Genomic DNA, 25,217 nt, shown 5'->3' on the forward strand with positions numbered 1-25,217 from the left:
TGTTGAGATCATATAACAACTTGTATAGGACTGTAATAAAACCTTATCAACTATGAAAGCAAAGGCTACCATGACATCATTCTGGTCTTCTTTAAGTCTTGATATTTGATGTATAGAAAGAAATAAACTCAACGATGCATCGAACGTAGACTACTTTGTAAAATAAAATTCAAGGGAACGCTTCCATTTAGTGCAAGAGCACCTCTCTAAGCTTAACTTGTTTATTTGTTATAGAAACATTGGAATAGACACGCTAAAGGGATAGTTCCAGCCTATCATTCTTGCTACTAAATGGTAGAGAATGATTATAGAAATAATAGTCATTGTGAGCATAAATCGAACGGCGTGGAACAATCGTCTAATGGACAAGGGGCTGGCAAAACGACTTTAAAGGGTTTAAGTCAAATGAAGAGCAGAGGAGAGAGTAATTCTCCTTGGACGGTAAAAGGGCGTCCGTTCCATTGTGACACTTAACTTGTATATAATGAAGTTTCACATTGGCACTTGGCAACCTAACCGTCTTCCCACAAAAGAAGAATGGAAATCACTTTTGTTTTTCATCTTTCGTCTTTTAATATCAAGGAAGTCTCAGAACGCTCTTCGAGCTGCAATAGCAGCAGCGGGAGTTTCAGTTACCATCTTTTTTGCTGTAATGAGAAGTCATATTTTATGTTTTGCAAATATTCTGGCCTACGTGGTACTAGTAATCACTGCAAGACATCCGCATATTGGTGCTGTTTTCCAAGCCAGTATTATCATGTCATATGCAAGCTTGATAGCTTCAATTTTTGGTCTTGTTGGTTTGGCGATGGCTGATAAAAGTGGAGTCGCACTTTACTTTATTGCTGTTGTACAGGCGGCTATTGCAACTATTCTTCGTACCGACACTGACCTTACAGTGAATGGAATCGGTATCAATATCAACTTTATCTTTGGTGCTATCGAAATATTCTACGTGAAGACACCACCGTCCGATGCTTGGCATAGAACCTATCCAACCCTTTTAGCGGGACAGTTGGCAGCAGTTGCTTCTTTTCTTTGTGCTTTAGTCATATTTCCTCTTTCAGCTAAAACTGCTCTGAAGAAGGGACTTGCACAGTCAGTTAGAGAAACAAGTGAACTTGTATCAGAGATAGCGACATTACTCACAAACTATGAGGAAGGGACTGATACAAGCGTTCCAGGGGTTGTAGAGAAATGTTATGCTATTCGTTCTTCTTTTACAGAAACTCGAGCAATGTTATCTTATCTTCCATTTGAACCAAACGTTTATCCTCCTTGGCAGTGTGAACCTGATGAAGCATGGAAAAAGTTAGTTGATGAAGCGGAAGACTTACTTTTGAAGGTAGAATCCATTGCAGGAGTTCTCAGGAAAGGGAAACATTTCGCTGTATCTAGTTTCAACTTGGAATTCGGAGAGTCTCTTGTTTTACTTTGTGATTTTCTAGACAGAGCTCATTTACGGGGACTTGAAATCGCGAAAAAAATCGAAAGTTATCCCAAGGTACCTCTGGAAGAGAAAGTGAGTCTAGTTAGTTATCGAAAAGAAGAGTTAAATAGACACATTCTGCGTGCACGACATATGCAGTGGCGGTCTGCAGATTTTTATCAAAATAATGAACCAGAGACTCCAGCTTTTATTTTTGCATCACTTATCTTTGTGATATTCAATGCGCGTTCAATAGAACGTTCTTTATATCGTCTCAATGATGGTTTAAACCACTTGATGAATGAGAGAAGAAGGCTACGCGTTGCACCTCTTCGAAACTTCTTTCGTTGGTATCCATTGTTATTGAAACCATTCAAGGCCTGGGCGAGGACTCATAAGCTTCTTGCAGTTCCAGACAATGCAAAGTTTTTATTCAAATATGTTCTTTGCGTGGCGATTGTTCTATTTCCCACTCTGTTTGTCGCTCAATTTTCTGAAAGTGATTATTTTTTTACGCAGCGTCACAACGCTATATCTGCCTATATTGTGGTAACCATTCTTGTTATGAGGGGAATTGAGATGACTATGTTTCGAGTTTTTTTATATTTTACTGTTACCTTTGCATCTTGTGGACTAGCTTATGCTTTAACAGTCATGGCACCAACAGATCAGTATATAATTGACTTTTGGATTTTCATTTGGACTTATGGAGCTCTTTTAATTGCTTCTATCAATCCTGATTACATTATAGTAACATTTCCTTTCTTATTAGCGCAATATTTTATTATTGCTTGTCAGTATGGAGATGGGTTTACTTTTATCTATGCGGCATCGAGAGCCGTCACTGTTTCCATTGGTTGTTTTATAGTTGCGATAGTTTGTATGTTTATTTGGCCGTATAGAACTACGGATGAAATCAGAAATAATCTAAGGGATGTTGTACTATTAGAGACAAGTTTAATTGAGGGCCTTACAAAGCTATTTCTTGATATGAATACGCGGGGACTTTCTGAAACTAGTTGGAAGGAATTGGGAGGTGAAGAACTGGATGAGAAGATTCACCGTGCCGAGCAGCGTCTGATGGTTACAAGAATTCGATACATTGTCGATTTGACTCCCAACTATAGAGAGAGCTCTATTCCCTTTGGACTGAATGTATGTTTTAGTATTCTTCGTCGCGTGATTGTATTTCGACAAATTATTAGGGCTCCTGCAGAAATCACTGGGAATTATACAACTGCAGCTTATGACCTATTTATAAAGCATCTGGAAACGGAGTTGTTTGATATGTTACGTACAGTGAAGGAAACTGGAGACTGTATTTCTGAGAGACTTGGAAAATCCCGTATTCATCGTCCACCACCGAATGAAATGATTGTAAAAATGGAATCTTTTGAAGTTGCATTGGATAATTTTCTTGACAAGTACCGCAAAGTAAGACAGGACTTGCTGGACAGATGGCAGGAGTACTTCTTGGCTGTAGATATTGGAGAGGAAGACTCCACTTCAAGTCTCTCAAGTCCTCCCGGATTGCCTCCTGATGACTCTGTTCGTTTTCTTGCATGGATATATTCACTCATTCTTCTTGTTGATACTTTGTTGAAAGTGAGTCAAGAAGTTTCACAATTGAGAGTAGAGTCGCATCGTAAGAGAATTCGAATGATAGACTTTTTCTTCAGAAGGTCACGAAAGAAAGACGTTGTTTTAAATGATCCGTCTTCTGTTCAAGTTGTCGCAGAAGGTGTAAAGGGGAAAGAAAGAAATGTTAGTGAAGATCGTGGAGAGAATAAGTCGAAAGGTGATCAAAGTGAAAGAGAAGAAAGTTACTATCAATCATAGTTCCTTACATTTCACTGATTCCTTATAAAGCTTTTTGAATTTAGAATGCCTGTTAGGCAAACTCATTTAATAGCCTTTTCAATTTTCTTCGAAAGAGACGACGACGTGTGGTGAATGTCAAGAAACTATGAAAGAGCACGGCTTTGGTTTTGTAACTCTCATACCACCAAAACTCACAGCTCCTTTTTCAGTCCGACGGACTTTGCACTGTTTGACTGTGAGAAGAAACGTGCGCCAGTTTCATTCTCGGAAAGGGTTCTTGATTACTCTCGTGTCCCAACAGAGTCCTGAGTGCACTTACTTGAAAATAGGTGGCATAGAAACGGTCACTGTTCCAGAAATAAACAACCTGACTGGTACCTTGGTTCTTCCTGGATCCAAGTCACTTTCTAATCGAGTATTGTTGTTGAGTGCTCTTGCTAAAGGAACCACGCTGGTCGAAAATTTACTTGAGAGTGAAGATGTATCTTATATGCTTGAAGCACTTAAGCTTCTAGGAGTTAAAGTAGAATACGAATCAAAAGTATGTTTCTATCTCTATTTGCTTGGCCTTTCTCATATATCTTCTAGGAAAAGAAGGCACGGATAGAAGGTTGTGGAGGTCCTTTTCCAGCTTCGACAGGCGAATTATTTCTTGGAAATGCAGGAACTGCTATGAGGCCTTTAACAGCAGCACTTTGTCTCGGTGATGGTGAATTTGTGCTAGACGGAGTAAAACGAATGAGAGAGAGACCCATAGCGGATTTAGTTCAAGGCCTACAACAACTTGGAGCACAAGTGACTTGTAGCGATACTGGTTGTCCACCAGTACATATAAAGGCAAAGGGCTTAAGGGGAGGAAAAACGATTGTTAGTGGAAAGATGAGTTCACAATTCTTATCCTCTTTGCTTATGGCTGCTCCTTATTCAAAGAATGATGTTGTCATTGAAATTCAAGATGAGCTTATTTCTGTTCCTTATGTGTCGATGACTATCGAACTCATGAGACGTTTTGGTGTGACCGTTGGAAACGAAGATTATCGAGTTTTTCGTATAGCTGGTAATCAGTGTTATTCTTCCCCTGGTTCTTATTTTGTTGAAGGAGATGCTTCATCTGCTTCTTATTTCCTTGCAGGAGGCGCCATTACTGGAGGTCCTATAACAGTAGAGGGTTGTGGAAGTGATTCTATTCAAGGAGATATTCGATTCGTTCATGTCTTAGAAAAGATGGGAGCAACAGTTAGTTGGACACCTCATTCTATTACAGTTTCTCGTGGAAAAGGCAAGGTATTAGAAGGCATCGATGAAGACTGCATAGATATACCAGATGCTGCAATGACTCTAGCCGTGGTAGCTCTATTTGCTGAGGGACATACTGCACTGAGAAATATTTATTCATGGAGAGTGAAGGAAACAGATCGTCTTGCGGCAATGTCTAAGGAGCTGATGAAGTTGGGAGCTGCAGTTATGGAAGGTCAGGATTATATTGTGATTTATCCACCAGGAGGTGGAAAAATTCGTAAGAACGTGACAGTATCTACTTATAACGATCATCGCATGGCCATGTCCTTATCTTTAGCAGCATGTGGAGGTTGTCCTATCACTATAGAAGATCCGAAATGCACATGGAAGACTTTTCCAAGTTACTTTGAAGAGTTGACACGTTTAATACGCTGAATGTTGAATAAACCTTCAAGCGGCTCTGAGATACCGATAAATTCTTACACACACACACACACACACACAGAGAGAGAGAAAATACACAAGTGCTCTAAACGAAATCAGTGATTCGTCGACTTGTGAAAGATAAAATTGCATTTTCGCAGAGAATGAGTTTGAGGGCCTTTTACTTTTTACGCTGTCTGGTTTTGGTGTGTCAGAAACCGTTGAAAAGTAAAAAAAGAGACAGTTTTTATAAATTATCTATCTGGAATCATAGTGCCAGACAGAGAGATTCGAGTGTGTCACGGTGTCAGAACGGCTCTACTCACTGTATTGCGTTGTTACCTTCTTCATTCTCTTTTTACCTAACACAGCAGAGATTACTTTGTAGTTTGGTTTCACAAGAAAAGCACTATAGTAATACCGTCGAAGGAAATAGCCAAACAAGAAAAATTGAAACATCTGAGTGGGAGTCTGTAAGAAGCGAGCTTCGTCGCACTCGTATTGACTTGTGCTCTGAAAGCGGGTCGTACATTGAACTCAACGTAAGTTTTCTCTTTTTTGGTGAAAAGTTCAACCAAATTGTACTAGACTTGTCCTTTATGTGCAACAAACGCAAAAAGGAGATTGCTGCCCCGCATCCATAAGATAGATGGCAGCTTTCATTGTTCGACTTGTGACGAGACTTACTCGAATTCACAGCTTTTAGAAAGATTGAAACTTTTGAATGGGACGTTCTCTCCTGCTCAAGAGAACATTTTGTTTGACAGGACTGTAATTGACTCCAACTGGTTGATTGAGTTCGCGAAAGATTCAATCAAGAATTTGGAAGAAAACAAGGAAATGATTGCCTCTCTTGAAAAATCTGGATTATCATTCCGGATATTAAGAGATTTTGAGGCTGGCTTGGCTCGCTTTCGCAGAAACTCTGATAAAAGATACGACGATTTCCTAGTCTTCCCATTAAGAAATGAACGACTTGAACTTGTTGGAGTGAAATGTAGACGAATTGAACGATATGAAGACGTTGGTTACTATAGATTGAACTCTTCGTTTGGTTTGTTTGGTTTGCATTTAGGAAATGAGCACCAGGATTCCGTGATAGTATCGGAAGATGAAATAGAAGCCATGAAGATTACTGAATCTTGTGGTATGGTTGCAGTGTCATTACCTTGTGGCATTGACTACTTTGGCGAAGATGTTATTCGATGTCTTTCTATATATTCAAAAGTTTATATTTGGTTTGGAAATGAACCTTTGTACAAGGAGCGTGCTTGTGTATTGGCTAAGAAACTTGGTTTGATGCGTTGTTATGTCATATCACCTCCGGAGAAGCTTTCCGCAGGAGCAGAACGTCCTAGTGACTTGATTCGAATGCAAGTACCTTTGACTCCATTTATATCGATGGCTGAGCCTGCTGTTCAACCAAAATATATTTCGGACTTTTCCGATTGTCGCAATGATATTTATAAGACCTTAGCGCATCCAAAGGAAAACTTGTTTCTGGCAACAGACTGTTATTCCCTGACAAACTTTTCGCGATTTACAAAGGGATTGCGAAGAAATGAAGTTTCTTTGTACGTCGGAGAAAGCGGTGTGGGAAAATCCACGTTTCTGTCTCAGTTAGTTCTCGACTATTGTCGGCAGGTATGTTTTGAACATCAAATTTGTTGAAATAGCTGATATTCTGTAATACTTTCAGGGTATCCCAACATTATGGTGTTCGTTTGCGTCTGATCAATCATTTATTATGAAAACGATGTTAGAGCAATTAGCAGCAGTTGACAGCAAAACGCTTGTTTCGCATTTTTCACGTTTTTCTTCGATATTCGAAAGCCTTCCACTTCATTTTGTTAATTTGAGTAATCGGGAGGATATTGAATTTTTAGAAGAAGCTATTGCGTATGCTCAGCAAATGTGGAAGGTGACCCATGTGGTAGTTGATAATATCAATATACCCAGATATTTTAGAGGTGACAAGTTAAACTGCCCGAAGGAAATGCTGGAGAAGACTCTACATTTATTAAAACATGTGACTGTAACCAACAACATTCATATATCGGCAGTCACTTTACCTTGGATAGAATCGTATTGCCATCGTGGAATGGACGTTCAAGTGACTGAGCTTTTTGGCTCTTCGTCAGTCGCTTTAGAAGCAGACAACGTATTCTTTATCAAGCGTACATATCCAGCGGAAAACTTGGATACTTGTAGAACGATATGCATTTTAAAGCATCGTTGGGATGGAAACACAGGTACCATCAACTTGAAACAAAATGTAGAAACGAAACTATTACAAGATGTGAAGCTTGAATACTCCAACGTTCAGATCAACTCTCCAAGCGAACAAAATTCTTCGAGTGTACTTCTAACTGACCATTATTCATTACATTCTCAGGATAGTTTGGCTGAGCCATGTGTGGATGATTTTGATAAGGAACTGATTGAGGTGAATATGACTGCCGGAGATTTGGCAGAATGGGAGAGACTGTTGGATGTTCGAGACTAATGCTTTTGTCAGTTGTTTAAGGACAGCTAACCTGTGAGTATTGTGGAAACTAACAGTGCTACCTACAACGTGCTTGTATCTGGAGTTAATACAGACAGAGCCGTTGAATAGTTATGAAGAGGGGAATATGTCATTCTTGCAGTCGTGTACAAAAAATGAATAAAGTAGCCCTTCCTTGTTGATTTCAAAGTTTGCTAAGAATATTCAAGTGAAAAGTGAGAATTTTACTGAGAAATAGTTGTTGACGTAGTTTTGTGCACGCTATATTGGATAGGAACTGGGTAACCGTAGTGACTCGACTTCCTTTTATTGCCAAAGCAATCATTACAAAAGCAGCTTGTTAGAATGAGCTTGAGTACTTCACAATTCCTTTTCCAAAGACCTTCAACCAAGACTTGTAAGGATAGAATACTTGAGCATTATTTCCAGTGACGTACAGAGATATACATAAGATATTTCAAGCAATAACAACAAGGTTTCCAAGGTCAACAATGAACAACCGACCTTAAAATCTCTGCAGCTTTCAACACAACCCGTTTATTAGAGCAAACGGAGACAAAGTGGTGCTCATTTCTTCTTATGGACTCGAAAATCACTCATCCATCCGTCCTACATTATTTGCTTTGGGAAGTGTTTGTGTTGGCGTTGGTACATTTAACGAACCTCCTTCCCCTTTCAAGTCTAGTCTTGTAACTGTTCAAAACTTTGTGCATTTGTTCGTTGAGAGGGAGTAAGTTTATAGACAACACTAGCTTGAAGTGATACTATGTTGCGTCTCGGTGGATCGCTGTCGTTGAAGGCCATAAGAACGGCCGCGCAAGTAAGCAGTAATTTGTGGTGTTTCAAACGATCTTGCTAAGCTTACAAAAACTCTAGCGCAATGTACTTCCTGAGGCTACAGCAGTTATGGGCGACAAACCCCTTCGGAAGCTTCACCAGTCGGTCAGTTCTTCGAGTGTTCTACCAGGCCCCGCGGAAGTTAGTTCGGTTCTGGAAGACCGTATCAGCAATTATTATGCCAAGGTGAACGTTGATGAAGTTGGAAAAGTGCTCGCAATTGGAGATGGTATCGCAAGAGTCTACGGTTTAAACAATGTGAGGGCAGGAGAAATGGTGGAGTTTGCTTCGGGCGTCAAAGGAATGGCGCTCAACTTGGAAGCAGACAATGTTGGAATTGTCGTATTTGGAAATGATAGAGAAATCGCAGAGGGTGATGTTGTGAAGAGAACTGGTGCGATTGTAGATGTTCCTGTTGGTATGGGAATGTTGGGGCGAGTGGTAGACGCTTTAGGAAACCCAATTGACGGGAAGGGTCCTCTGAAAGATGTCAAGAGAACTCGTGTAGAAGTGAAAGCTCCAGGAATTATGCCCAGACAAGGTATTTACCCCCCAAAATAGGATAGAAACAACTTTTTGAACATTCCCTGAAGGTGTCAAGGAACCTATGCAGACAGGACTAAAGGCAGTGGATGCCCTGGTCCCTATTGGAAGAGGCCAGCGAGAACTTATTATCGGAGATCGTCAGACAGGCAAAACAGCTGTAGCTATAGATACTATTCTCAATCAAAGACAAGCTTTTGAATCAGGAGACGATAAGAAAAAGTTATACTGTATTTATGTTGCTATTGGGCAAAAGCGTTCTACTGTAGCGCAAATTGTCAAGTCTTTGGAAGAAGCAGGTGCACTCAAGTTTTCTATAGTTGTAGCTGCTACAGCTTCTGATGCGGCACCTCTGCAGTTCTTAGCACCTTATTCTGGTTGTGCCATTGGAGAGTATTTTCGCGATAACGGAATGCATGCCCTGATAGTCTATGACGACTTGTCCAAACAAGCAGTTGCCTATCGTCAAATGTCTTTGTTGTTGAGACGTCCTCCAGGGCGTGAAGCTTACCCTGGAGATGTGTTTTATTTGCATTCTCGTCTCTTGGAAAGGGCTGCTAAAATGTCAAATGCTCACGGTGCTGGTTCTTTGACAGCTTTGCCAATTATTGAAACACAAGCTGGTGATGTGTCAGCATATATTCCAACTAATGTGATTAGTATAACTGATGGTCAAATCTTTTTGGAATCAGAATTATTTTACAAAGGTCAGAGACCTGCAATTAATGTTGGATTATCCGTTTCTAGGGTTGGTTCTGCAGCTCAACCCAAATGTATGAAGCAAGTCGCAGGTTCCATGAAACTGGACTTGGCACAGCACAGAGAAGTTGCAGCATTCGCTCAGTTTGGTTCAGATTTGGACGCCTCAACTCAACAATTATTGAATCGTGGAGATAGATTGAATGAACTATTGAAGCAAGGTCAATATAGTCCTATGCCAGTAGAAGAACAAGTGGTTTGTTTGTATGCTGGAGTTCGTGGATACTTTGACAAGATCCCAGTCTCTGCTGTTCGCAAGGCTGAGGAAGAATTTCTGGAGCTAGTACGAAATAATCGCAAAGATATCTTGGATAGCATTCGAAAGGAGTTATCGCTGACGGAGTGGGCGGATAATGAGTTGAAGAAGACTATTACAGGCTTCTTGGAAACCTTTAAGCCCTAAGTTGGAATTCTAGTTACTCTATTACTACTTGGTCATTTGTTCTCTACTTGGTTGCAAGATGCAACAATATTTCGTTGTGATGGTTTTTGTGGTTCAAGTCAATAAAGGTTCTTTTGCCATGATAATTTGTTTACATAGTTTGAAAATCCAAGTTTCCTTTCTAAAATAGAAGTTATATTTTCTTTTGATGCTCGAGAACCAGTTGTTGAGCTGTCGATGAGTCTTGTTTCGTAACCTCTCTAAGAAACATGGTTGCATATTCTGACGACGCCAATGTAAACTGCAAAACCAAAGCTGTCATTTTCCTTTTGCATGAGTTGGAATCTTGCGTTTGTTTCCTATCCAAAGGAACTTGGGTTGAAAACAACTTTTCTTCAATATCAGTTAGAGACTGATTGGGTTCATCATAGTCCATAAAATGATATTCGACCTGTTTAGGGATAGAAATGAGCTTTCTATAACCTCCTCGAAATTGAAATTCTTGAGACTATTTACATATCAATGACTTTTACACTATTATCAATATCTGAATACTTACTATTGTGGGTAAGGATTGAAAGTCAATGGAATGCTCTTCCAATAGAGACATTGCAATTTGTCCACATTCATTTTGAGGCCATTTCATTTGAGTTCCTACCAAAGGTAGATACACCTGAGTTATTGGATATTTCTTCTCCAATGCTTCCTCTTCTGATACTATCTTTATATTTTTGTCTAATATCTCGGATGACTCTACAACATCCAAATCTTCATAGTCTGCAATAGACTCCATATCACCTTCTGTCGAAACGGAACGATTGTTTTCAGTTCGTAATGAATCCTGTACGGTTTGATCAAGAACCAAATCACCAGCCATAGCAAATTGGCGATCATACTGACTATCCATTCGAGCACTTGCCATTGCATTCCATATATAGCTTTGAACTGCATGGACATACATCTTCTTCAAACCCTTTGGCAAAGAAGAAAATGCTCCTTTATGGTCATTTGGACCGTTCTTCATATATGTGTTCAGTAACTGTCTCTCAATAGTCATAAATCGAGGTAAATGAGAGTAAACTTGTCCTGCATTCAGCTGACCTTGACAAAATTGATGTAAGTATTCCATTATCTGTGGACGGTCTTTCTTCCCGTGATGAGACTTTACGGAGATACTTTCTCCAAGTATTTCGGATGCATGAATGGCTCTCCATTCAGGGTCATACGGAGTAAGTATCAATCGATTCACTTGTTCGAAATTCCCACGCAATATTTCAAAACCTACATGATGGCTAGGAATTGCCCCACTTCCAAAGCGTTGTAAGCCAAAATAGTTGATAAATCCATTCATTTTCACTCTTTCAATAGCTTCCTTTATATTTTCTAGTTGACGAGAATCTGTATCTTCACAGTCTAATACGTTTCTTAATATCACTGTAAAGCGGTTTCCTTTCAATTCTCCAAGATGCAATGGCTCCTTGCAATACTTGAAACGTCCAATACGAATATGGGATGATTTGCCAAGATAACTATGGCCAACTTGCCACAACCTTTCCATGGTTACTCCACGTACACGCATTTCTTGTGTTGTTATGCCACGCTTGTCTTTTGTTCCAGCAAAAGAGAAACGACCAGTACGAATATGCAACAAACTAGCAAGTTTCGAAACGACATAACTCGTTTCCGTATTCTTCTTGCACAATAGAAACGACAAGAACTTGTTCTCTTCCAAGTTGGAATCACTTATTCTTCTACGTCGTTTGTTTGGTGTAACTGCTGAACTACGTTCGAGAAGAATTTTTGGTGATCCATCTGTCGATACCGTCTCTGTGACTATGCCTTTGAAACTTCGAAATAGCTGATGTATTTGCCTTCGTTCTTCTTTATCCAAAATAGGCTTTGGAAGAATCAACTCTTTCAAAGAATCTTGTTCATTTTCTAAAGAGTTGCTCTCTTCAGTAGCAACAAAATCACGTACTTTATTCATAAGGCTTGGTTCATACCACTTGAATGTCAACAAATAAGTAAAAAGAACGTAACAGCCTAGTGTACTTACCTTTTCCAATTGTTCCAAAGCACTTTGTGTACAAGTTTCATTTTCTACTTGCTTTTCTCTTTCTAACGCATCAGGTTTCTGCAAATCTTCCTTTTCCAATTGCAGTACGTTGCCATCGACGCTAACCTTGACAAAAGTTAGGAAAAACTTGATATCCATTTAACTTACTTCATTGACAATAAAATCGGAATACAAGTGTCTTACTATGGCTGTAAAGCCATTGTGTTCGGACACAAAACGTCGAATGAACACGCTTTCTTCAGTTACTGAATTCATTCATACGTCTTTGATTTCAACCTGAGTCATAAGTTATGCATAATGATTTCCATTTTACTTGTAATGTCTTCTCTTTATCCATTCACTTGTCAAAGAAAGGAATAATATGTTCATTTGTTGTCAGATAATAAGTTGGTATTCATTAACTTGTGATAGAACAACTTGACTATCACGATGAATAATGATGATTTTTGGGTTGGTGGACGAACCAACTCGAAGAAAATGAACTCGTCCAAACCACAGTGGGAACAAGTTGGTGAAGCTTTTGTTCAACACTATTACAATACCTTTGACAGTTCTCGATCCAACCTCGGTCCTCTATACGTAAGAAAAGTTATTTTTGTGTAACTGAAACTAACAGTTGTGGATCTCTAGAGGGAAAACTCCATGCTCACTTTTGAAGGAGAGAAGTATATGGGCGTTCAACAAATCGTTGGAAAACTTTCGGTAAGTGGTTTTCTTTATAGTATTTTCATATGTCGGCACAAGTTGATGATGGAGTGTTTCCTATTGCTAACAGAGTTTAGGCTCTTCCTTTTCAAAAGGTGCAACACCAGATAGTAACTTGTGATTGTCAACCAACACAGACACAACCTAGTGGAATTTTGGTGTTCGTTAATGGTAATCTTCTAGTCGATGATAGTCAAAATCCGCTCAAGTTTTCGCAATGTTTTTATTTACTTCCTGACTCTACCAACGCCGCAAGTTACTGGGTTCATAACGATATGTTTCGGTAAGTGCATCACAGTTTGTTTCGAAGATCCAAATAACTAGTGTGCTGTAAGTCTAAACTACGGTTAAAAGTCAAACATTTTTTGTGTTGCCTTTTCCATTACAAAATAAACACTGGTCGTTTTTGTTTCCATTTCTGAACAACGAGCTTGTCAAGACTTTTAATGGAGTTAACGACGTAACTTTGCTTCAATTTCTTCCAATGTCAAACCTTTTGTTTCGACGACTTTTTCATAGATGAACCAAATAGAGAAAAGACCAATCAATGCAAACTGTAAAAATAATCCACTCGTTCCAAACCATTCTCGTTCCCATTCAAAAGTGGAAGTCACCATTAGATTCATACCAAAGTTAATCAAAGTGCCAATGGCAAGTGAAGCTGAACGAACTCTTAATGGAAATATTTCACTCAACACTAACCAAGTGATCGGACCAAAACCAATTTGATAAGAACCTACATAACAGAATATACCGAGAACGATGGGAATCTGCAAGGATACTTCACCATTTCCAGAAAATAACCAGGCAAGCACAAATAATGTTACAGTTATTCCAGTTGAACCAATCAACAGCAAAGGTCGGCGACCAACTCTAAATGAAGAATATGAGTTTTCATTTCAGATACATATATTATACAATATCTTACTTATCTACAAGAATAGAAGATACAATAGTCATTATCAGTTTCCAAATTCCAAGACCGACAGCAGCAACAAAGCCAAGTCCAGTATCTTCAAATAAACGATTAGCAAAATAAAGTACCGATGGTTGACCAGTGATTTGTTGAAATGTAACCAAACTGAGAGCAACAAACAAAGGCTTCCTTGACTGTGGTGTGAGAAGTTCCGAATAAGAAAATACTCCATGAAATTCACTGGAATAAGAACCTTCTCTTATTGCTTGCGAAAGTAATATCAATTGTTGCTCTGCTGCTTGCTTATCATTTCTAGCTAGTCGAATGAGCGAAGATCTTGCACGTTCCATATAGGAACGAGACAAAAAAGATTCTGATACTTCTTCTGATGCTTGTGATGATTTCAATAGAAGCCACCTTGGACTTTCCGGAATGAAGAAAACACCCAGTAGAAAGGGGAGACAAAATATTATTCCTGAACCAAACATAAATCTCCAAGATAACCAATAATCTAAATGTGAAACGGAAGGTTCCCAAAGAGCTCCGACTAAATAACCAAATACCATTCCTGTAACAATAAATGCTTCCTTTAATGAGATTAAAAGTCCACGTTTATCGCTTGGAACACATTCAGCTATATATATTGGAGCTGCATGCATGGAGAACCCAATACCTGCACCAAATATGAGTCTGGCCAGAAACAATAAAGGTAAGTTAGGCGACAAGGCTTCCATAAGAGTTCCGATACTATATAAAATAGCAGATAACAGCAGTTCCTTTTTGCGACCAATGGAATCTCCAAACCGAAAGGCTAGTAAACTACTGCCTAAAGCACCAAATAAGGAAGCTGCTGCTATGAAGCCAAGAGTCAAGGAAGATAATTCACCAAAGGAAGAAGACTGAGATGCTTGAATATTTCCTAAAACCCTCAAAACAGAGGAAGTACATCCAACGTCATACCCAAACAAAAGGCAACCAATAGCAGGAAAGAAAAAAGAAGGAAACCAAGGAGGGAACCACTTTGAACGAAAGATATCTCTGGCGTAAGTTTCAGAACCTCCACTCGTTTGAAGTCCTCTATGTTCTTCTTCTGTGTCTTCAGAAACAGTTCCTAAAGGCTTCTTATTGAAGGGCAGTTCCATTCGAATCCCTACGCTCCTTTTTGTAGCAGTGAGGGGCTTGTGCGAAAGAAGACGGTAAAAAAAGTTGTATTTGCAGCAGTATATTTTTCGCGAATAAAAATATCTAGTCAAAGCTTTACAGTCTGGGCAGAAACGGCTCGAAACAAAGGAAGCTATTGTAACAAGGCAACAGCATGAATGCAGCTCGTTTCGTGGTGTGAGACACACTTTGGGCGATCTCTTTTCCATCAGCAATAGAATCTCACTGGCCAGAAAGGATTGCGACAGCGCAACAAATGATTACCTAAAACAAGTCCTAACAAAAGGACAAAATGACTGTTCTCCGATTAGAAAGGAAATTCATTAGACTTTAGTTCTATTCGAGACTTCCCTACACATGGGCAATATCTGTCATGCTAAAGATATTGTGATATCTATCAAAATGAATCTGTGAAAAATCAAAAACTCAATATTGAATGGAAAAATACGCAACATCTAACAGGATATCAACCTTATCGTCCAGATGACATCAAGTATCGGTTCAAAACAACTGAATTGTGAAATATATCGATAGCTCTCAAATTGGCTAAACAGTCTTCTTTAGTCGATGCAATCCATCCTCTCAATAGACCGTGACTCCTGTATCCAATCAATACGGAGTGTGAGTGCACTCTAGTTTCACCTCATAAAGAAAACTATTTCGTGGAATACTTTGATATTTGGTCATGTTATCACTGCTTAAAAATTGCAAAACAACAACATGTTCCGAAATTGAGTGAATATGTGTACCCTGCAACGATATTTTTTCGATATTACTTGCGAATAGAAAGCTTCCATCTGTTTGAGGAAAATAAGAAAAACAATCAACTAGTTTCGTTGCTACTTAGCCAACTGCTACTGACACAAAAATTCTCAACTAAATAAGCCAGCAGTGTAAGAATGCAAAAAATGAAGCCAATATCCAGCTAGTATTCCGCAAAAGCAACTATGCTGCAAATGTCTTTATCTCAACCAATAACAAACTAGTCCAACGAAGGGCATCACAAAATGTACCAAACAAGAGACTCTATTCCATTTCAAATTCCAACAAAAGAAGACTTACTTATGCATTCATATATGATGCAACGTCGATCTTGTCAGGAAGAGGCTCAATGGAGACTTCAAATCGGCTTTGTACCTCGTTCAACACGTCGTTATCTTCCTTAGAACTAATAAAAGATATTGCTAATCCTTTAGTCCCAAAACGACCCGCGCGACCAACTCGGTGAAGGTAAGCATCAGCTCCGGTCTTCGCTGTAGCTTCTGGGCCTAAAAGTAACTTAAAAAAACGAAAGCAAAACATTAAGTTAAACAAATTTACCTTTCAAATCCGGCATATCGTAGTTAATCACAATGTTTACTCTCTCGATATCGATTCCTCGTGCAAAAATATCCGTAGCCACCAGTAAACGTTTCTGGAAATCTTTAAACATCTGATATCGAGAGATACGCTCCGACTGTGCCATACTACTATGAATAGCAATGGAAGGAAAATTGTATTCTACCAATAGCTTATTGAGAGCATTAGCTCGCTGCACAGACTTCACAAAGATAACTACTTGGTTAAACTCTAATGTGTCTAGAAGATCCATCAACTTCCTATTCTTCTCTTGTTCTTCGAGTTTCAAATAATACTGCAACAAACCATGAAGGGTAAGCTTGGCCTCATCATCCACATAAACTTCCATTGGATTTGACAGAAATTTTTTACAAACATTTCGAATTTCCTTGGAAAGCGTTGCCGAAAACATCATCACCTGCTTGTTATGCGGAGTCATACGAAAAATCTCTTGAACATCGCGTCGCATATCGAGTTGTTCCAACATCTTATCACATTCATCAAGAACAAAAAATTGAACTGATGAAATATCCAAAGCTTTTCTACGTGAAAGGTCTAATACTCTTCCAGGTGTTCCAACAACGATATGAGGTGGAGACTGTTTAAGTCTATCTATATGTTGTTTGATTGGAACACCACCATAAAGAACAGCAGTTCTCACATTAGGAAGATACTTCGAGAATCGTTCAAACTCGTGTGCAATTTGGTAGGCAAGTTCTCTAGTATGACCTAAAACAACACAGCTAACTTTGCCATCTTCGGGTACCAGTTGGTGAAGTACAGCTAAAGCAAAGACAGCTGTCTTCCCCATACCGCTTTTTGCCTGACAAACAATGTCGCCGCCAAGGATAGCTTGTGGGATACACTGTTCTTGAACTTCTGAAGGGTGTTCGAAACCACAATCCTGTTATATATCTCCAATGTCAAGAAAGGTATCTTTTCAGAAGGAGGAAGACGCACCTGAATGGCTCGCAAAAGCTCTGGTTTCAATAGGAAATCCTTAAAACCTGTACTGTGAATCCCAACGTAACTTCCCCTAAATGCACCAAGAAAGAAAAGTGTTATTACAAGTTCCAAGAACGCCCCAGTTTAAAGAAGGGCAACATAAGGGTAGATACTACAAGAGTGAAGTGGCTTGGGTGAGACAGCGAACCTCAGTGGAACCACAAGAGTATTTGAAGAATCTCGAAAAAGCCCAACTCTAACGAAAGAATACACTCAACTTTCCAACACTTTGTATCATCGTGGCCAAGGTCTACAAAGCAACACCCAAAGACACACTTCACCAGTAGTGTCCAAGCCGGTCAACGAGTAGACAAGTGCCCTTTGCACTTTCAACTGCATAACGAGAAGGCTTTTCGACCTTCCACGCCACCATAACCTTAGTTTCCTCCCAGTTGACCCCAACGCCCTCGCGAATAAACAGACAAAACCGCTTGCTTACTTTTTGGATTCCTTTGTGGAAGCACTCTTTACTGCACCACTTGGCACGGAGGTTTCGTCCTCTTCTTCGTAATCTACAAGGTCCTCGTCACCAACAAGGTTTTCATTCTTTTTACCGTTTTCCATAACTGAACTATACGTTGAATCTTAATGCACGTTTCAACTATAAAAAACTTAAAAACAATTTGCCAAAGAATCGGCGCTCAAACAATTATTAAAGATGGGAGGCCACTCGAGGAAAGCTCAATATCCCAAACAAGTATGGCATCCTTTTGGAGGTTGGTTTCCTCATCCACGAAACTGGAAGAGGAACACAAATATAGCCACCCTCATCATGGCGCTCACCGTGATACCCATTATTTATTATGCGGAAAAACATACTGTAAGTAAAATTCCATAGAGCAAGACAAGTTCGAGTAACCCGTTTTCTTTAGACCTATTATCAGTACCCCTACCATAAAATTCCTTGGAGGCCCAACTTGAAAACTTTTGATGAAGATTTGGAGGAAAGAAGAAGGGCGAAGATGGAAAGCAAGGATCTTGGGAGTTCTGACGATCAATTGGATACATAGAACGAGCACAACTTAATCTGTTAGTTGGATATTGAGTTACTTGAGACTTTGTCAGTTCAGTTGATCCATGTAAAATTTGTTCTTCGTCAATTTCACTTTGGAAACTTTGAAAATAGCTTTAGAGATAAGTTAAAGTCAATTCCAATATTGTTTGGATATTATTAGATAATAACTTGTATCCATCGTCTATGAACATCTTGCTATCTATCCAACGTACTCATCATGAACTTTGTTTCTATCTTCTTCTGTTGAAGAGAGGGATTATTCTTTTGTGGGTTTTGATTGGCATTCTTCGATGGCAGAGCATAGTAGTGGTGAAGGCACAGAGGTGGGAAGTGCCTCAGATACAAGCCCTTGTGTAAAGGGTTGTGGCTACTATGGAACCTCTGCAACCTTAAATATGTGTTCCAAGTGTTATAGGGAACACGTACGTCAAGAGCAACAACGTCAAGTTGATTCCGTTTGTCAACAACAACAGCTTCAACAGGAGTCCTTGGATAAGGAAAGCACAGTAGAGAATGCAAAACATGCTTCAAGCAATCAAGAAGAACAAGTTGGTTCCCAACAGGTTACCAGTAGTACAGAGTTTCCCCTTAACACTCTTATGGAGCCTACTGATGTTTCTCAAGATTTGCTACAACAAAGTAGCAAGTCCTCACACTCTCCCTCGGAAGGTACAGAAAAGAAGAGTAACCGTTGTCAATACTGTCAAAAGAAAGTTGGCTTGACAGGTTTTACTTGTCGTTGCGGAAAGCTCTTTTGTGGTGACCACCGATATTCCGATAAACACGATTGCTCTTTTGACTATAAGGCTGAGAACAAGGAAATGCTAAGTAGGGCTAACCCCCAGGTTATCTCTGCTAAACTCAACAAGATATAACTATTTGGAAACTAACGTAAACCAACTTGAGAATAGTTAGCTGGAATCTGAAGGCCTTGAGAATTCTATATTTGTAAAAATATCCTTGATAGTACGAAACATTGATGATAATCGTGTTCTTTTAAGACTTGATTAGTTGATAGTCATTATGATTTGTCTCTAGATAAATTTCTATTACTTCTTCATCTATTATTATGACATTATTTGAAAAAAATAAGATCCAACTTTATCCGAACCAAGTTTCCTCTCTTGTATCCAACTTATATTCACTTTTTACGGTTTTTGGCTGTTGCAAGATCACTTTCGTGTTGTTTCAGTTGAAGCTTTGTTCTTTTCTCTTGGAGCATATCTGCTGCTTTCTTTTCTCCTTCTCGCAAAGAAAGCTTATTGTTGCTTAGATCGTTCAGCGCAATAATGGAACGGATAAGGGACGCTAGATATAAAACAAGCATAATATCATTCGTCTCAATCAAAAATGCTTTCATAACTTCAGGAGTAAACAACGTTGGTAAGACGTTGAATATTTCTTGAATAGCATAAAGTATCTCGTGATTTAAAGGAAGCTCTCCGTCAATTACAGACTTTAGATACATCTGGATATCTTTAAGTCTACTCTCCAAACTATTCAACGACAAAACTTTTGACTTTAGGTCATCAGAAAGAGTTGCAATCGTCGCATCCTTCACGTCACGTAATAAGTGACCTATACCGACCTGTTCAGCATCTGCTGAACCAAGTTCACTCGGTAAGTGACGAAAAGTACGCACTCTTGCGCCTTTGTCGTCTGTTGACTTGTTATCTTCTACAGGGTCCTCTACAGATATATATGCTTGAGTGGGGATACCATCTTCCTTGGGTTCCACGTCCACTATAACCAACACAGGGTTTGAACAATATCGTCGAAAGAGCTCATTCACATCAAGATCTGCGGGTCGAATTTTAGGACCAGTAGAATACCAACCTACGATGTATTCTCGAGCATTCACCTATTCAAAAGTACTTGAGATGCCACTCAAGACCTCGAACTGTTGTTACCTTGCGAAACATGGCCCACATGGACTCCAAAAAGTTGTGATCTAAAAACCAAACAGAAGAGTCTTGTTCCTCTTCTTCAAAAGGAACAGCAAAAGAGTTGGTACAGCTAACTTTTCCTTGGCTAATTGAGCCTAGCAGCACCCCAACTGCTCGCCTTTAAAGAAAGATTCAGTCCGAAATCCCACGACTCACTCTTCTTACTTGTTAGTATCTTTACAAACACGATTGTAGTGATCTACAACACCCAAAAGTACTAAAGGGTGTACGACAACACTAGTTGGAATCTTTGATACGACTACCATAGATAGGTTCCCAAATCTCTTTCCAAAAAAACGATCGTAACGTTAATTGTGTTATTTTCATAACAAGTCGAATGTGGACAGCAGTTAGTTTCAAAAACGTGTAAGTTACAAAGAATATCGTTTGTAAAGCAGCAAAATTATGTAGAGTATCTTTCGAAATTCTCTGGTTAGCTTTCCTATAGTAAGAAAATTGGGATTTGTTATGTGATTAGAAAGCGTTCCAATTCAAAGACTGTAGACTCACTCTTCCAAGTTGTTCTATTAAGCACTCGCTTGTTGGATAATGTAGATATGGAATAGGAACGGCTTCAACTAAAATGCCATTCTGCTTCATGCATGTCTTCAAGTTCTCAATGTATCCTAATAAAGCAAGATGATCTTGCTTTAAAAAAGAATTTTGTTGTCGAAGGCACTTTACTCTGTACACCAATTCCTCTAAACGTTCTCTTTGTTTTCTTCGCGACCGTTCAGCACTAAGCCTATTTTTAATGAGTCGCATTCGTTTTCGTTCTTCCTCGTCTATTTGTTCTCGCCTTTTTGTTCGTTGGGAAGTTCCTTCTTCTCCTACGTGTGACTCGTTCGAACCTTGTTTTGCAACTGTTGCTTTGATTTCTTTCGTACTTTTTTTAGGGTCTACACTTGTGGTGACTAGTTGATGTGGACTAGGAGTCTTTGTGGATTCTTGTCGAGACGAAAGACTACTTGAATGGCTCGAACTTGTCATAGAACTTCGTTGGATGCTATGTTCAGTAGAGAAGATTGGATAGTATCTACCTAGTCCTGCTTCAACTCTTGAGACCTTGCCATAATTGTCTGGGCGATCCTGAAAAAGATACCAGTCAACCTGTGTGCTCAGCTCATCTTGCGTCCACTCTGATCGTTCTTGAATCGTTGCGAAACTTTGTTGTGTACTGTCGTTCCTTTTGAGACCTGTCGTTTGAACCTTTTGAAACGAACTCTCTCCTTGAATTTCGTTCAGTTGTATAGAATATCTATCTTGTGCGTTGATAATCAAGCCTACCTGATCGTTGCTGTGAAAGTAGAGAATAAATATTCTCGAATTCTGAAATCTGAGTATTTCTTTCTGGATAAACACTTTTTTCTTTCAGTTGCTGATGATCGGGAAGCTCTTTGCTCGTTGTTGCTAACTCCTCATTTCTTGCTGACAGAGTAACATTGAGTATGAGTTTTGAAAATGGTTACTAGTTACCTTGTATAAGATATTGAATAGAGGTTCGCCTGTCATGCTCCATATAAGGGATATCGTTTTACAAAACTTTGTATTATTTTAGTTGTGAACCATCTATGGTTTCTAAACTTTTACAAGCTGTCGAGTTATTGCTACTGGTGACGACATTTTCTACTTTGCAGAATGTCTTCTTGACAAATTGATCAAACATCATTCATTGCGCCTCACATGAAAGCCGTATCGTCCCGGATAACGAAAACAAGAGGATCGCATCAAAGTGGATAAAAAGGCTCATCCGCTGCGCACCCGTCTGTTGAGGGTGCGTGTATTGGATGTATCCACCGAAACGGTCGTTGAGAAATTTGGATTTCTACTCTCGCCATTGTTTCGATATGATTGGCTTGTAAGAAACATTTCAACTGAGATACGATTCTGTTCTTCTATACATAAAAAGTGTCACATTTCTGTTTTATACAGAGTTTTTATTTTAATATTATTATCATGAATAACCAAATATATATATTCTTCAGTATGCCGCCGCCCTTCCCAACTTTCTCGGATCACTAGCAGCCAATAGTCGCCTATTATCACCATTCATGTCACTTGTAACTACAACGACTTGAACTACACCAGCTTCTGAAGGAGCCTTTGACACAAAACTGTTAGAATAAAAGGAAAGAACTACACAAACTCACTGTAATATTATGTCCAGCATCTTTCAAGTCTTGACAAACGTCGGACCAGTAAGACCAATCAGGCTATTATACCGTATGTTAGAATTCATTCGAATACCTCTACTAAATACCTTGTTTGATAAAGAAGTTGAAAAAGTATCGGTCAACTCACAAGAAGAACTGTTCAAAGACTCCAAAAAAACAGTATTTGGAAACAACTGATGGTGTAAACGAGGCGCCGCTATGGCCTAAAGAAATAAATAAATATAATGTTCAATAAGGAAAAGTTTCCTTACCTTTGCAGGATCGTCTCCAAACGTTGCAATATTCAAAAATACTTGAGCAACTGAAGTAATGATTCTTGGACCACCACTTCCACCTAATACCATATAAAGTCTTCCGTTCTTCAAAACAATAAGAGGACTCATAGAAGATAAAGGCCGCTTTCCAGGTTCCTTAGAATATGCAAACTTGAGAACAACTCAGACCCAATATGTTACAACTCACTACTTCATTTGCTTCTGCTGGAGCTAAACCAAACGAATTTTCACGATTTCCGGTAGAGAAGTCATCCATTTCGTTATTTAAAAGTATTCCTGTAGAGGAAGAAACAAAACGTGCACCAAATGGAAGATTCACGGTTGAAGTAATCGCAACTGCATTTCCTTCTTCATCAACCACAGATAAGTGAGTAGTACCATGATCCTAACATCATTTAGCCAGTATAAGCTTCTTCCATATAAAAAGACTAAGAAAATTACTTCATTGATAGTCCTTTGTGACGTGATGTAATGTGAAGGTGCAAAAGTCTTTTGTTCAACGATACGAGAAAACAAATCGTTCGCCAAACTCTCACTCAACATCTTCTCAACTTGTTCGTCGGTTCCATTTACGAAAGCAGGATCACCTAGTAACATCCTCTCACCAAATGCAAACTTCAATGCTTCCGTTAAACTATAATAAATATGATTAAAAATAAGGCAAAAAAAAGAGCATTACACACAAGTGATAAGAACGACCATTTCTGCCCAACGTATTCATTTTCGCTAATTGCAAAATGTTCAGAATCAATCCTAAAGTGGGTCCACCAGAAGATGGAGGTGGAACACTAATCAAATCCAACCCGTTATATTCGAAATGAATCGGGGTACGTCGAATAACTTGATAGTTCCTTTTCATGAAAAATGTTACAAACTCGCTGATCTTACTCTTCCCATTCACATACCGTAAGTCATCTGCTGTTAGGATCCCACCGGCTCGAATGACATCTTCAGAAAGGTTTTTAGCTAAGTGTTGATACAATGCATCTGCCCCTTTTTCAGCAACCAACTCAAGGGTTTTCCTTAAAGCTACTTGTGACCAATTGTCATTTTCTTCTAACAATACAAATTCTTCATCTTCGCCTTCATAGTTAGAAGAATTGAAATTTTCCTCCACAGTTCCTTCCGATCTTCGATGCATATTCTCCACAGAAGAATTTACACACTCGGAAACCACACGAGAACTGAATTCAGGAGTCTTTACAAAAACTACTTTTGTAAATAATTCCCTTAATGAAGGTGACTCAAAAATAATGTCTTTGTATTCTTTCAGTCGTTTGGCAAGAAGTGGTCCGACCTTTGAAGAACTAGCAAGTTCTACACTCAGCTCGACAAGGGACTTCCATGAAACTTTTCCATAGAGTTGATGTGCTAACTCTAAAGCTTTCAACTCTCCAGGAACTGCAACTGCTTTCCCACCAACTACTGAAGTAGAGCTGTTCAAAAACATTTCCTTTGTAGATGAAGATGGAGCAACTTCCCTTCCGTCCAAAAAATCTTCGGTTCCATTTGCCAAACGAATAAGTATAAAGCAACCACCACCGATTGTACTAGCGAAAGGATTCAACACTCCTTGACACAATGTCGTAGCAATAGCTGAATCAACCGCATTTCCATCCATATCACGAAGGACTCTGATTCCGATCTTGGAGCACTCTGGATTATCTGCGGCAACCGAACCTTTTGCACCTGTAACAAGAACAGACGTAGAGGTTGTTTCCTGTGCGACTCCTATTAACAACAGAAAGCTAAGATCAAAGTGAAAATCAAAAAAAGTCTTACCTGGAAGCTCCGGTGCTTCCGGACTTAGCTTGTGCAATACCACTGGCAAGCCTAATACAACAAAAGCCAGTAACAACAAAAGTGAAATCATTCCACAATAACGAGAGGTTTCCCTGTCCTCAAACCAAGAGTCACTGCTGCTAACTCCCAATATTCTTTTAGCAAGACTCGAAACGCGATACATTAATCGTCTTCCAGTAGATAAGCTTCCAGGCTGCCAATCCCAAGGACCCCATTCACTTCTAGTAGGTTCCAAGTCTATTTCCGTTTCCACCTGATTCAAGTTTCCAAGTAGCGGAGGAAAACCACTTCTTTCGCTAATCCTGTAAGCAGACTTTTCCGAGCCAGCAGGTTGTACCTCGTTAAAGTCATCAGGGTGCCAGTTATTCACGTAAATATCTTCCAATCTAATGTTCTGCGCTTCTTCGTCTTCAACTGGAGAATATGCTGTTCCCTGGATTGGCGACTCAACTCCCCAGTCTCCTCCATTTTCTTGAGCGTTCCTTCCTATGTCTGGGCGTCTGTTTTCGTCGCCATCGTTTGGTAACTTTGCGTACGAACTCATCCTGTTCGAGAAGTGTTCATCCCAATCCCATGGAAAGCATTCAGTGGAAAAGTTGTTGGGAAATCATATAATCACTGACGAAGAAGAGACGATTAGAATACACAAAAGAATAGCACCAAAGAAATGAAACAGGGAGGGAATGCTGGAGTGAAATTTCCAAAAGATGGAAGGAAACTAACAAAAGCATATGAATGCTGTAAAGACTGCGAAAATTTCTTATTCTTTTAGCTTATATGACTGTTAAGCTGAAATGGAAAGGAAATTTTACAATAAGCAAAAACAATAATGAAGCTAATCATACCATTACTTTTACGGTAAT

At 39.3% G+C, this 25,217-nt stretch overlaps 13 protein-coding genes across 14 annotated transcripts; 7 read left to right on the top strand and 6 right to left on the bottom strand.

The window, feature by feature from the left end:
* Nucleotides 1–278: 278 nt before the first annotated feature.
* On the top strand, nt 279–3,312 carry Gasu_04170 (uncharacterized protein). The gene is made up of 2 exons (XM_005708786.1): nt 279–441; nt 491–3,312. The coding sequence occupies exons 1-2, from the start codon at nt 292–294 to the stop codon at nt 3,266–3,268; spliced, it is 2,928 nt and encodes a 975-aa protein (XP_005708843.1). The 5' UTR covers nt 279–291; the 3' UTR covers nt 3,269–3,312.
* Nucleotides 3,313–3,318: 6 nt separating this feature from the next.
* Gasu_04180 (3-phosphoshikimate 1-carboxyvinyltransferase) lies at nt 3,319–5,039 on the top strand. The gene is made up of 2 exons (XM_005708787.1): nt 3,319–3,791; nt 3,839–5,039. Exons 1-2 carry the CDS (start codon nt 3,396–3,398, stop codon nt 4,922–4,924), a joined length of 1,482 nt encoding a protein of 493 aa, XP_005708844.1. The 5' UTR covers nt 3,319–3,395; the 3' UTR covers nt 4,925–5,039.
* A 19-nt stretch (nt 5,040–5,058) lies between these two features.
* Nucleotides 5,059–7,619, top strand: Gasu_04190 (mitochondrial helicase twinkle). The gene is made up of 3 exons (XM_005708788.1): nt 5,059–5,454; nt 5,501–6,556; nt 6,612–7,619. The coding sequence occupies exons 1-3, from the start codon at nt 5,077–5,079 to the stop codon at nt 7,416–7,418; spliced, it is 2,241 nt and encodes a 746-aa protein (XP_005708845.1). The 5' UTR covers nt 5,059–5,076; the 3' UTR covers nt 7,419–7,619.
* Nucleotides 7,620–7,638: 19 nt separating this feature from the next.
* Gasu_04200 (F-type H+-transporting ATPase subunit alpha) lies at nt 7,639–10,099 on the top strand. The gene is made up of 3 exons (XM_005708789.1): nt 7,639–8,238; nt 8,295–8,796; nt 8,849–10,099. The coding sequence occupies exons 2-3, from the start codon at nt 8,325–8,327 to the stop codon at nt 9,958–9,960; spliced, it is 1,584 nt and encodes a 527-aa protein (XP_005708846.1). The 5' UTR covers nt 7,639–8,238; nt 8,295–8,324; the 3' UTR covers nt 9,961–10,099.
* A 4-nt stretch (nt 10,100–10,103) lies between these two features.
* On the bottom strand, nt 10,104–12,288 carry Gasu_04210 (tRNA pseudouridine synthase D). The gene is made up of 4 exons (XM_005708790.1): nt 12,164–12,288; nt 11,996–12,121; nt 10,499–11,944; nt 10,104–10,447 (listed from the first exon to the last, which is right to left on the bottom strand). Exons 1-4 carry the CDS (start codon nt 12,269–12,271, stop codon nt 10,133–10,135), a joined length of 1,995 nt encoding a protein of 664 aa, XP_005708847.1. The 5' UTR covers nt 12,272–12,288; the 3' UTR covers nt 10,104–10,132.
* Nucleotides 12,289–12,438: 150 nt separating this feature from the next.
* Nucleotides 12,439–13,139, top strand: Gasu_04220 (nuclear transport factor, putative). Its single transcript, XM_005708791.1, has 4 exons — nt 12,439–12,595; nt 12,647–12,718; nt 12,799–13,004; nt 13,057–13,139. Exons 1-4 carry the CDS (start codon nt 12,446–12,448, stop codon nt 13,070–13,072), a joined length of 444 nt encoding a protein of 147 aa, XP_005708848.1. The 5' UTR covers nt 12,439–12,445; the 3' UTR covers nt 13,073–13,139.
* A 9-nt stretch (nt 13,140–13,148) lies between these two features.
* Gasu_04230 (MFS transporter, SP family, sugar:H+ symporter) lies at nt 13,149–15,028 on the bottom strand. Its single transcript, XM_005708792.1, has 2 exons — nt 13,650–15,028; nt 13,149–13,594 (listed from the first exon to the last, which is right to left on the bottom strand). The coding sequence occupies exons 1-2, from the start codon at nt 15,005–15,007 to the stop codon at nt 13,174–13,176; spliced, it is 1,779 nt and encodes a 592-aa protein (XP_005708849.1). The 5' UTR covers nt 15,008–15,028; the 3' UTR covers nt 13,149–13,173.
* A 165-nt stretch (nt 15,029–15,193) lies between these two features.
* Gasu_04240 (ATP-dependent RNA helicase) lies at nt 15,194–17,758 on the bottom strand. Its single transcript, XM_005708793.1, has 4 exons — nt 17,581–17,758; nt 17,097–17,172; nt 16,119–17,040; nt 15,194–16,066 (listed from the first exon to the last, which is right to left on the bottom strand). The coding sequence occupies exons 1-4, from the start codon at nt 17,703–17,705 to the stop codon at nt 15,861–15,863; spliced, it is 1,329 nt and encodes a 442-aa protein (XP_005708850.1). The 5' UTR covers nt 17,706–17,758; the 3' UTR covers nt 15,194–15,860.
* Nucleotides 17,759–17,768: 10 nt separating this feature from the next.
* On the top strand, nt 17,769–18,309 carry Gasu_04250 (uncharacterized protein). The gene is made up of 2 exons (XM_005708794.1): nt 17,769–17,961; nt 18,014–18,309. Exons 1-2 carry the CDS (start codon nt 17,800–17,802, stop codon nt 18,149–18,151), a joined length of 300 nt encoding a protein of 99 aa, XP_005708851.1. The 5' UTR covers nt 17,769–17,799; the 3' UTR covers nt 18,152–18,309.
* An 89-nt stretch (nt 18,310–18,398) lies between these two features.
* Nucleotides 18,399–19,229, top strand: Gasu_04260 (zinc finger (AN1-like) family protein). The gene has a single exon (XM_005708795.1). It carries the CDS (start codon nt 18,447–18,449, stop codon nt 19,029–19,031), a length of 585 nt encoding a protein of 194 aa, XP_005708852.1. The 5' UTR covers nt 18,399–18,446; the 3' UTR covers nt 19,032–19,229.
* Nucleotides 19,230–19,233: 4 nt separating this feature from the next.
* Nucleotides 19,234–20,418, bottom strand: Gasu_04270 (26S proteasome regulatory subunit N8). Its single transcript, XM_005708796.1, has 3 exons — nt 20,268–20,418; nt 20,067–20,220; nt 19,234–20,017 (listed from the first exon to the last, which is right to left on the bottom strand). The coding sequence occupies exons 1-3, from the start codon at nt 20,366–20,368 to the stop codon at nt 19,298–19,300; spliced, it is 975 nt and encodes a 324-aa protein (XP_005708853.1). The 5' UTR covers nt 20,369–20,418; the 3' UTR covers nt 19,234–19,297.
* Nucleotides 20,419–20,553: 135 nt separating this feature from the next.
* On the bottom strand, nt 20,554–21,618 carry Gasu_04280 (uncharacterized protein). The gene is made up of 2 exons (XM_005708797.1): nt 21,518–21,618; nt 20,554–21,463 (listed from the first exon to the last, which is right to left on the bottom strand). Exons 1-2 carry the CDS (start codon nt 21,543–21,545, stop codon nt 20,577–20,579), a joined length of 915 nt encoding a protein of 304 aa, XP_005708854.1. The 5' UTR covers nt 21,546–21,618; the 3' UTR covers nt 20,554–20,576.
* Nucleotides 21,619–21,653: 35 nt separating this feature from the next.
* On the bottom strand, nt 21,654–24,928 carry Gasu_04290 (gamma-glutamyltranspeptidase). 2 transcript variants are annotated; one of them, XM_005708798.1, is made up of 7 exons: nt 24,334–24,928; nt 23,457–24,282; nt 23,235–23,402; nt 22,993–23,185; nt 22,739–22,936; nt 22,528–22,686; nt 21,654–22,479 (listed from the first exon to the last, which is right to left on the bottom strand). In XM_005708798.1, exons 1-7 carry the CDS (start codon nt 24,896–24,898, stop codon nt 22,276–22,278), a joined length of 2,313 nt encoding a protein of 770 aa, XP_005708855.1. In that variant the 5' UTR covers nt 24,899–24,928; the 3' UTR covers nt 21,654–22,275. The 2 variants fall into 2 exon arrangements, with proteins under 2 accessions (XP_005708855.1, XP_005708856.1); XM_005708799.1 differs by having other exon boundaries at nt 21,654–22,315; nt 22,363–22,479; nt 23,457–24,928.
* Between the last annotated feature and the right edge of the window lie 289 nt (nt 24,929–25,217).

Source organism: Galdieria sulphuraria (assembly GCF_000341285.1).
Source record: "Galdieria sulphuraria unplaced genomic scaffold scaf_2, whole genome shotgun sequence".
NCBI classification, from domain to species: Eukaryota; Rhodophyta; class Bangiophyceae; order Galdieriales; family Galdieriaceae; genus Galdieria; species Galdieria sulphuraria.

Bases quoted from the DNA above. Each gene is read 5' to 3' on its own strand.
- Gasu_04170 (XM_005708786.1), top strand. From the start codon at position 292: ATGGTAGAGAATGATTATAGAAATAATAGTCATTGTGAGCATAAATCG. The intron at 442-490 runs GTAAAAGGGCGT...TATATAATGAAG, and splicing joins AGAGTAATTCTCCTTGGACG to TTTCACATTGGCACTTGGCA.
- Gasu_04180 (XM_005708787.1), top strand. From the start codon at position 3,396: ATGAAAGAGCACGGCTTTGGTTTTGTAACTCTCATACCACCAAAACTC. The intron at 3,792-3,838 runs GTATGTTTCTAT...TATATCTTCTAG, and splicing joins AAGTAGAATACGAATCAAAA to GAAAAGAAGGCACGGATAGA.
- Gasu_04190 (XM_005708788.1), top strand. From the start codon at position 5,077: ATGAGTTTGAGGGCCTTTTACTTTTTACGCTGTCTGGTTTTGGTGTGT. The intron at 5,455-5,500 runs GTAAGTTTTCTC...AAATTGTACTAG, and splicing joins GGTCGTACATTGAACTCAAC to ACTTGTCCTTTATGTGCAAC. The intron at 6,557-6,611 runs GTATGTTTTGAA...TAATACTTTCAG, and splicing joins TTCTCGACTATTGTCGGCAG to GGTATCCCAACATTATGGTG.
- Gasu_04200 (XM_005708789.1), top strand. From the start codon at position 8,325: ATGGGCGACAAACCCCTTCGGAAGCTTCACCAGTCGGTCAGTTCTTCG. The intron at 8,797-8,848 runs GTATTTACCCCC...CATTCCCTGAAG, and splicing joins AGGAATTATGCCCAGACAAG to GTGTCAAGGAACCTATGCAG.
- Gasu_04210 (XM_005708790.1), bottom strand. From the start codon at position 12,271: ATGAATTCAGTAACTGAAGAAAGCGTGTTCATTCGACGTTTTGTGTCC. The intron at 12,122-12,163 runs GTAAGTTAAATG...ACTTTTGTCAAG, and splicing joins CCGATTTTATTGTCAATGAA to GTTAGCGTCGATGGCAACGT. The intron at 10,448-10,498 runs GTAAGTATTCAG...ATATGTAAATAG, and splicing joins TTCAATCCTTACCCACAATA to TCTCAAGAATTTCAATTTCG.
- Gasu_04220 (XM_005708791.1), top strand. From the start codon at position 12,446: ATGAATAATGATGATTTTTGGGTTGGTGGACGAACCAACTCGAAGAAA. The intron at 12,596-12,646 runs GTAAGAAAAGTT...GTGGATCTCTAG, and splicing joins CCAACCTCGGTCCTCTATAC to AGGGAAAACTCCATGCTCAC. The intron at 12,719-12,798 runs GTAAGTGGTTTT...AACAGAGTTTAG, and splicing joins AAATCGTTGGAAAACTTTCG to GCTCTTCCTTTTCAAAAGGT.
- Gasu_04230 (XM_005708792.1), bottom strand. From the start codon at position 15,007: ATGGAAAAGAGATCGCCCAAAGTGTGTCTCACACCACGAAACGAGCTG. The intron at 13,595-13,649 runs GTAAGATATTGT...TTCTTCATTTAG, and splicing joins TCTTCTATTCTTGTAGATAA to AGTTGGTCGCCGACCTTTGC.
- Gasu_04240 (XM_005708793.1), bottom strand. From the start codon at position 17,705: ATGGAAAACGGTAAAAAGAATGAAAACCTTGTTGGTGACGAGGACCTT. The intron at 17,173-17,580 runs GTAAGCAAGCGG...TGGTGCATTTAG, and splicing joins TCCACAAAGGAATCCAAAAA to GGGAAGTTACGTTGGGATTC. The intron at 17,041-17,096 runs GTGCGTCTTCCT...GATATATAACAG, and splicing joins AGCTTTTGCGAGCCATTCAG to GATTGTGGTTTCGAACACCC.
- Gasu_04250 (XM_005708794.1), top strand. From the start codon at position 17,800: ATGGGAGGCCACTCGAGGAAAGCTCAATATCCCAAACAAGTATGGCAT. The intron at 17,962-18,013 runs GTAAGTAAAATT...CGTTTTCTTTAG, and splicing joins ATTATGCGGAAAAACATACT to ACCTATTATCAGTACCCCTA.
- Gasu_04260 (XM_005708795.1), top strand. From the start codon at position 18,447: ATGGCAGAGCATAGTAGTGGTGAAGGCACAGAGGTGGGAAGTGCCTCA.
- Gasu_04270 (XM_005708796.1), bottom strand. From the start codon at position 20,368: ATGGTAGTCGTATCAAAGATTCCAACTAGTGTTGTCGTACACCCTTTA. The intron at 20,221-20,267 runs GTAAGAAGAGTG...CTTTCTTTAAAG, and splicing joins GTTTGTAAAGATACTAACAA to GCGAGCAGTTGGGGTGCTGC. The intron at 20,018-20,066 runs GTAACAACAGTT...ACTTTTGAATAG, and splicing joins TGTGGGCCATGTTTCGCAAG to GTGAATGCTCGAGAATACAT.
- Gasu_04280 (XM_005708797.1), bottom strand. From the start codon at position 21,545: ATGTTACTCTGTCAGCAAGAAATGAGGA. The intron at 21,464-21,517 runs GTTAGCAACAAC...GAAAGAAAAAAG, and splicing joins CTGTCAGCAAGAAATGAGGA to TGTTTATCCAGAAAGAAATA.
- Gasu_04290 (XM_005708799.1), bottom strand. From the start codon at position 24,898: ATGAGTTCGTACGCAAAGTTACCAAACGATGGCGACGAAAACAGACGC. The intron at 23,186-23,234 runs GTGTGTAATGCT...TATTTATTATAG, and splicing joins AATGGTCGTTCTTATCACTT to TTTAACGGAAGCATTGAAGT. The intron at 22,480-22,527 runs GTAAGGAAACTT...TTATTTCTTTAG, and splicing joins TTGGAGACGATCCTGCAAAG to GCCATAGCGGCGCCTCGTTT.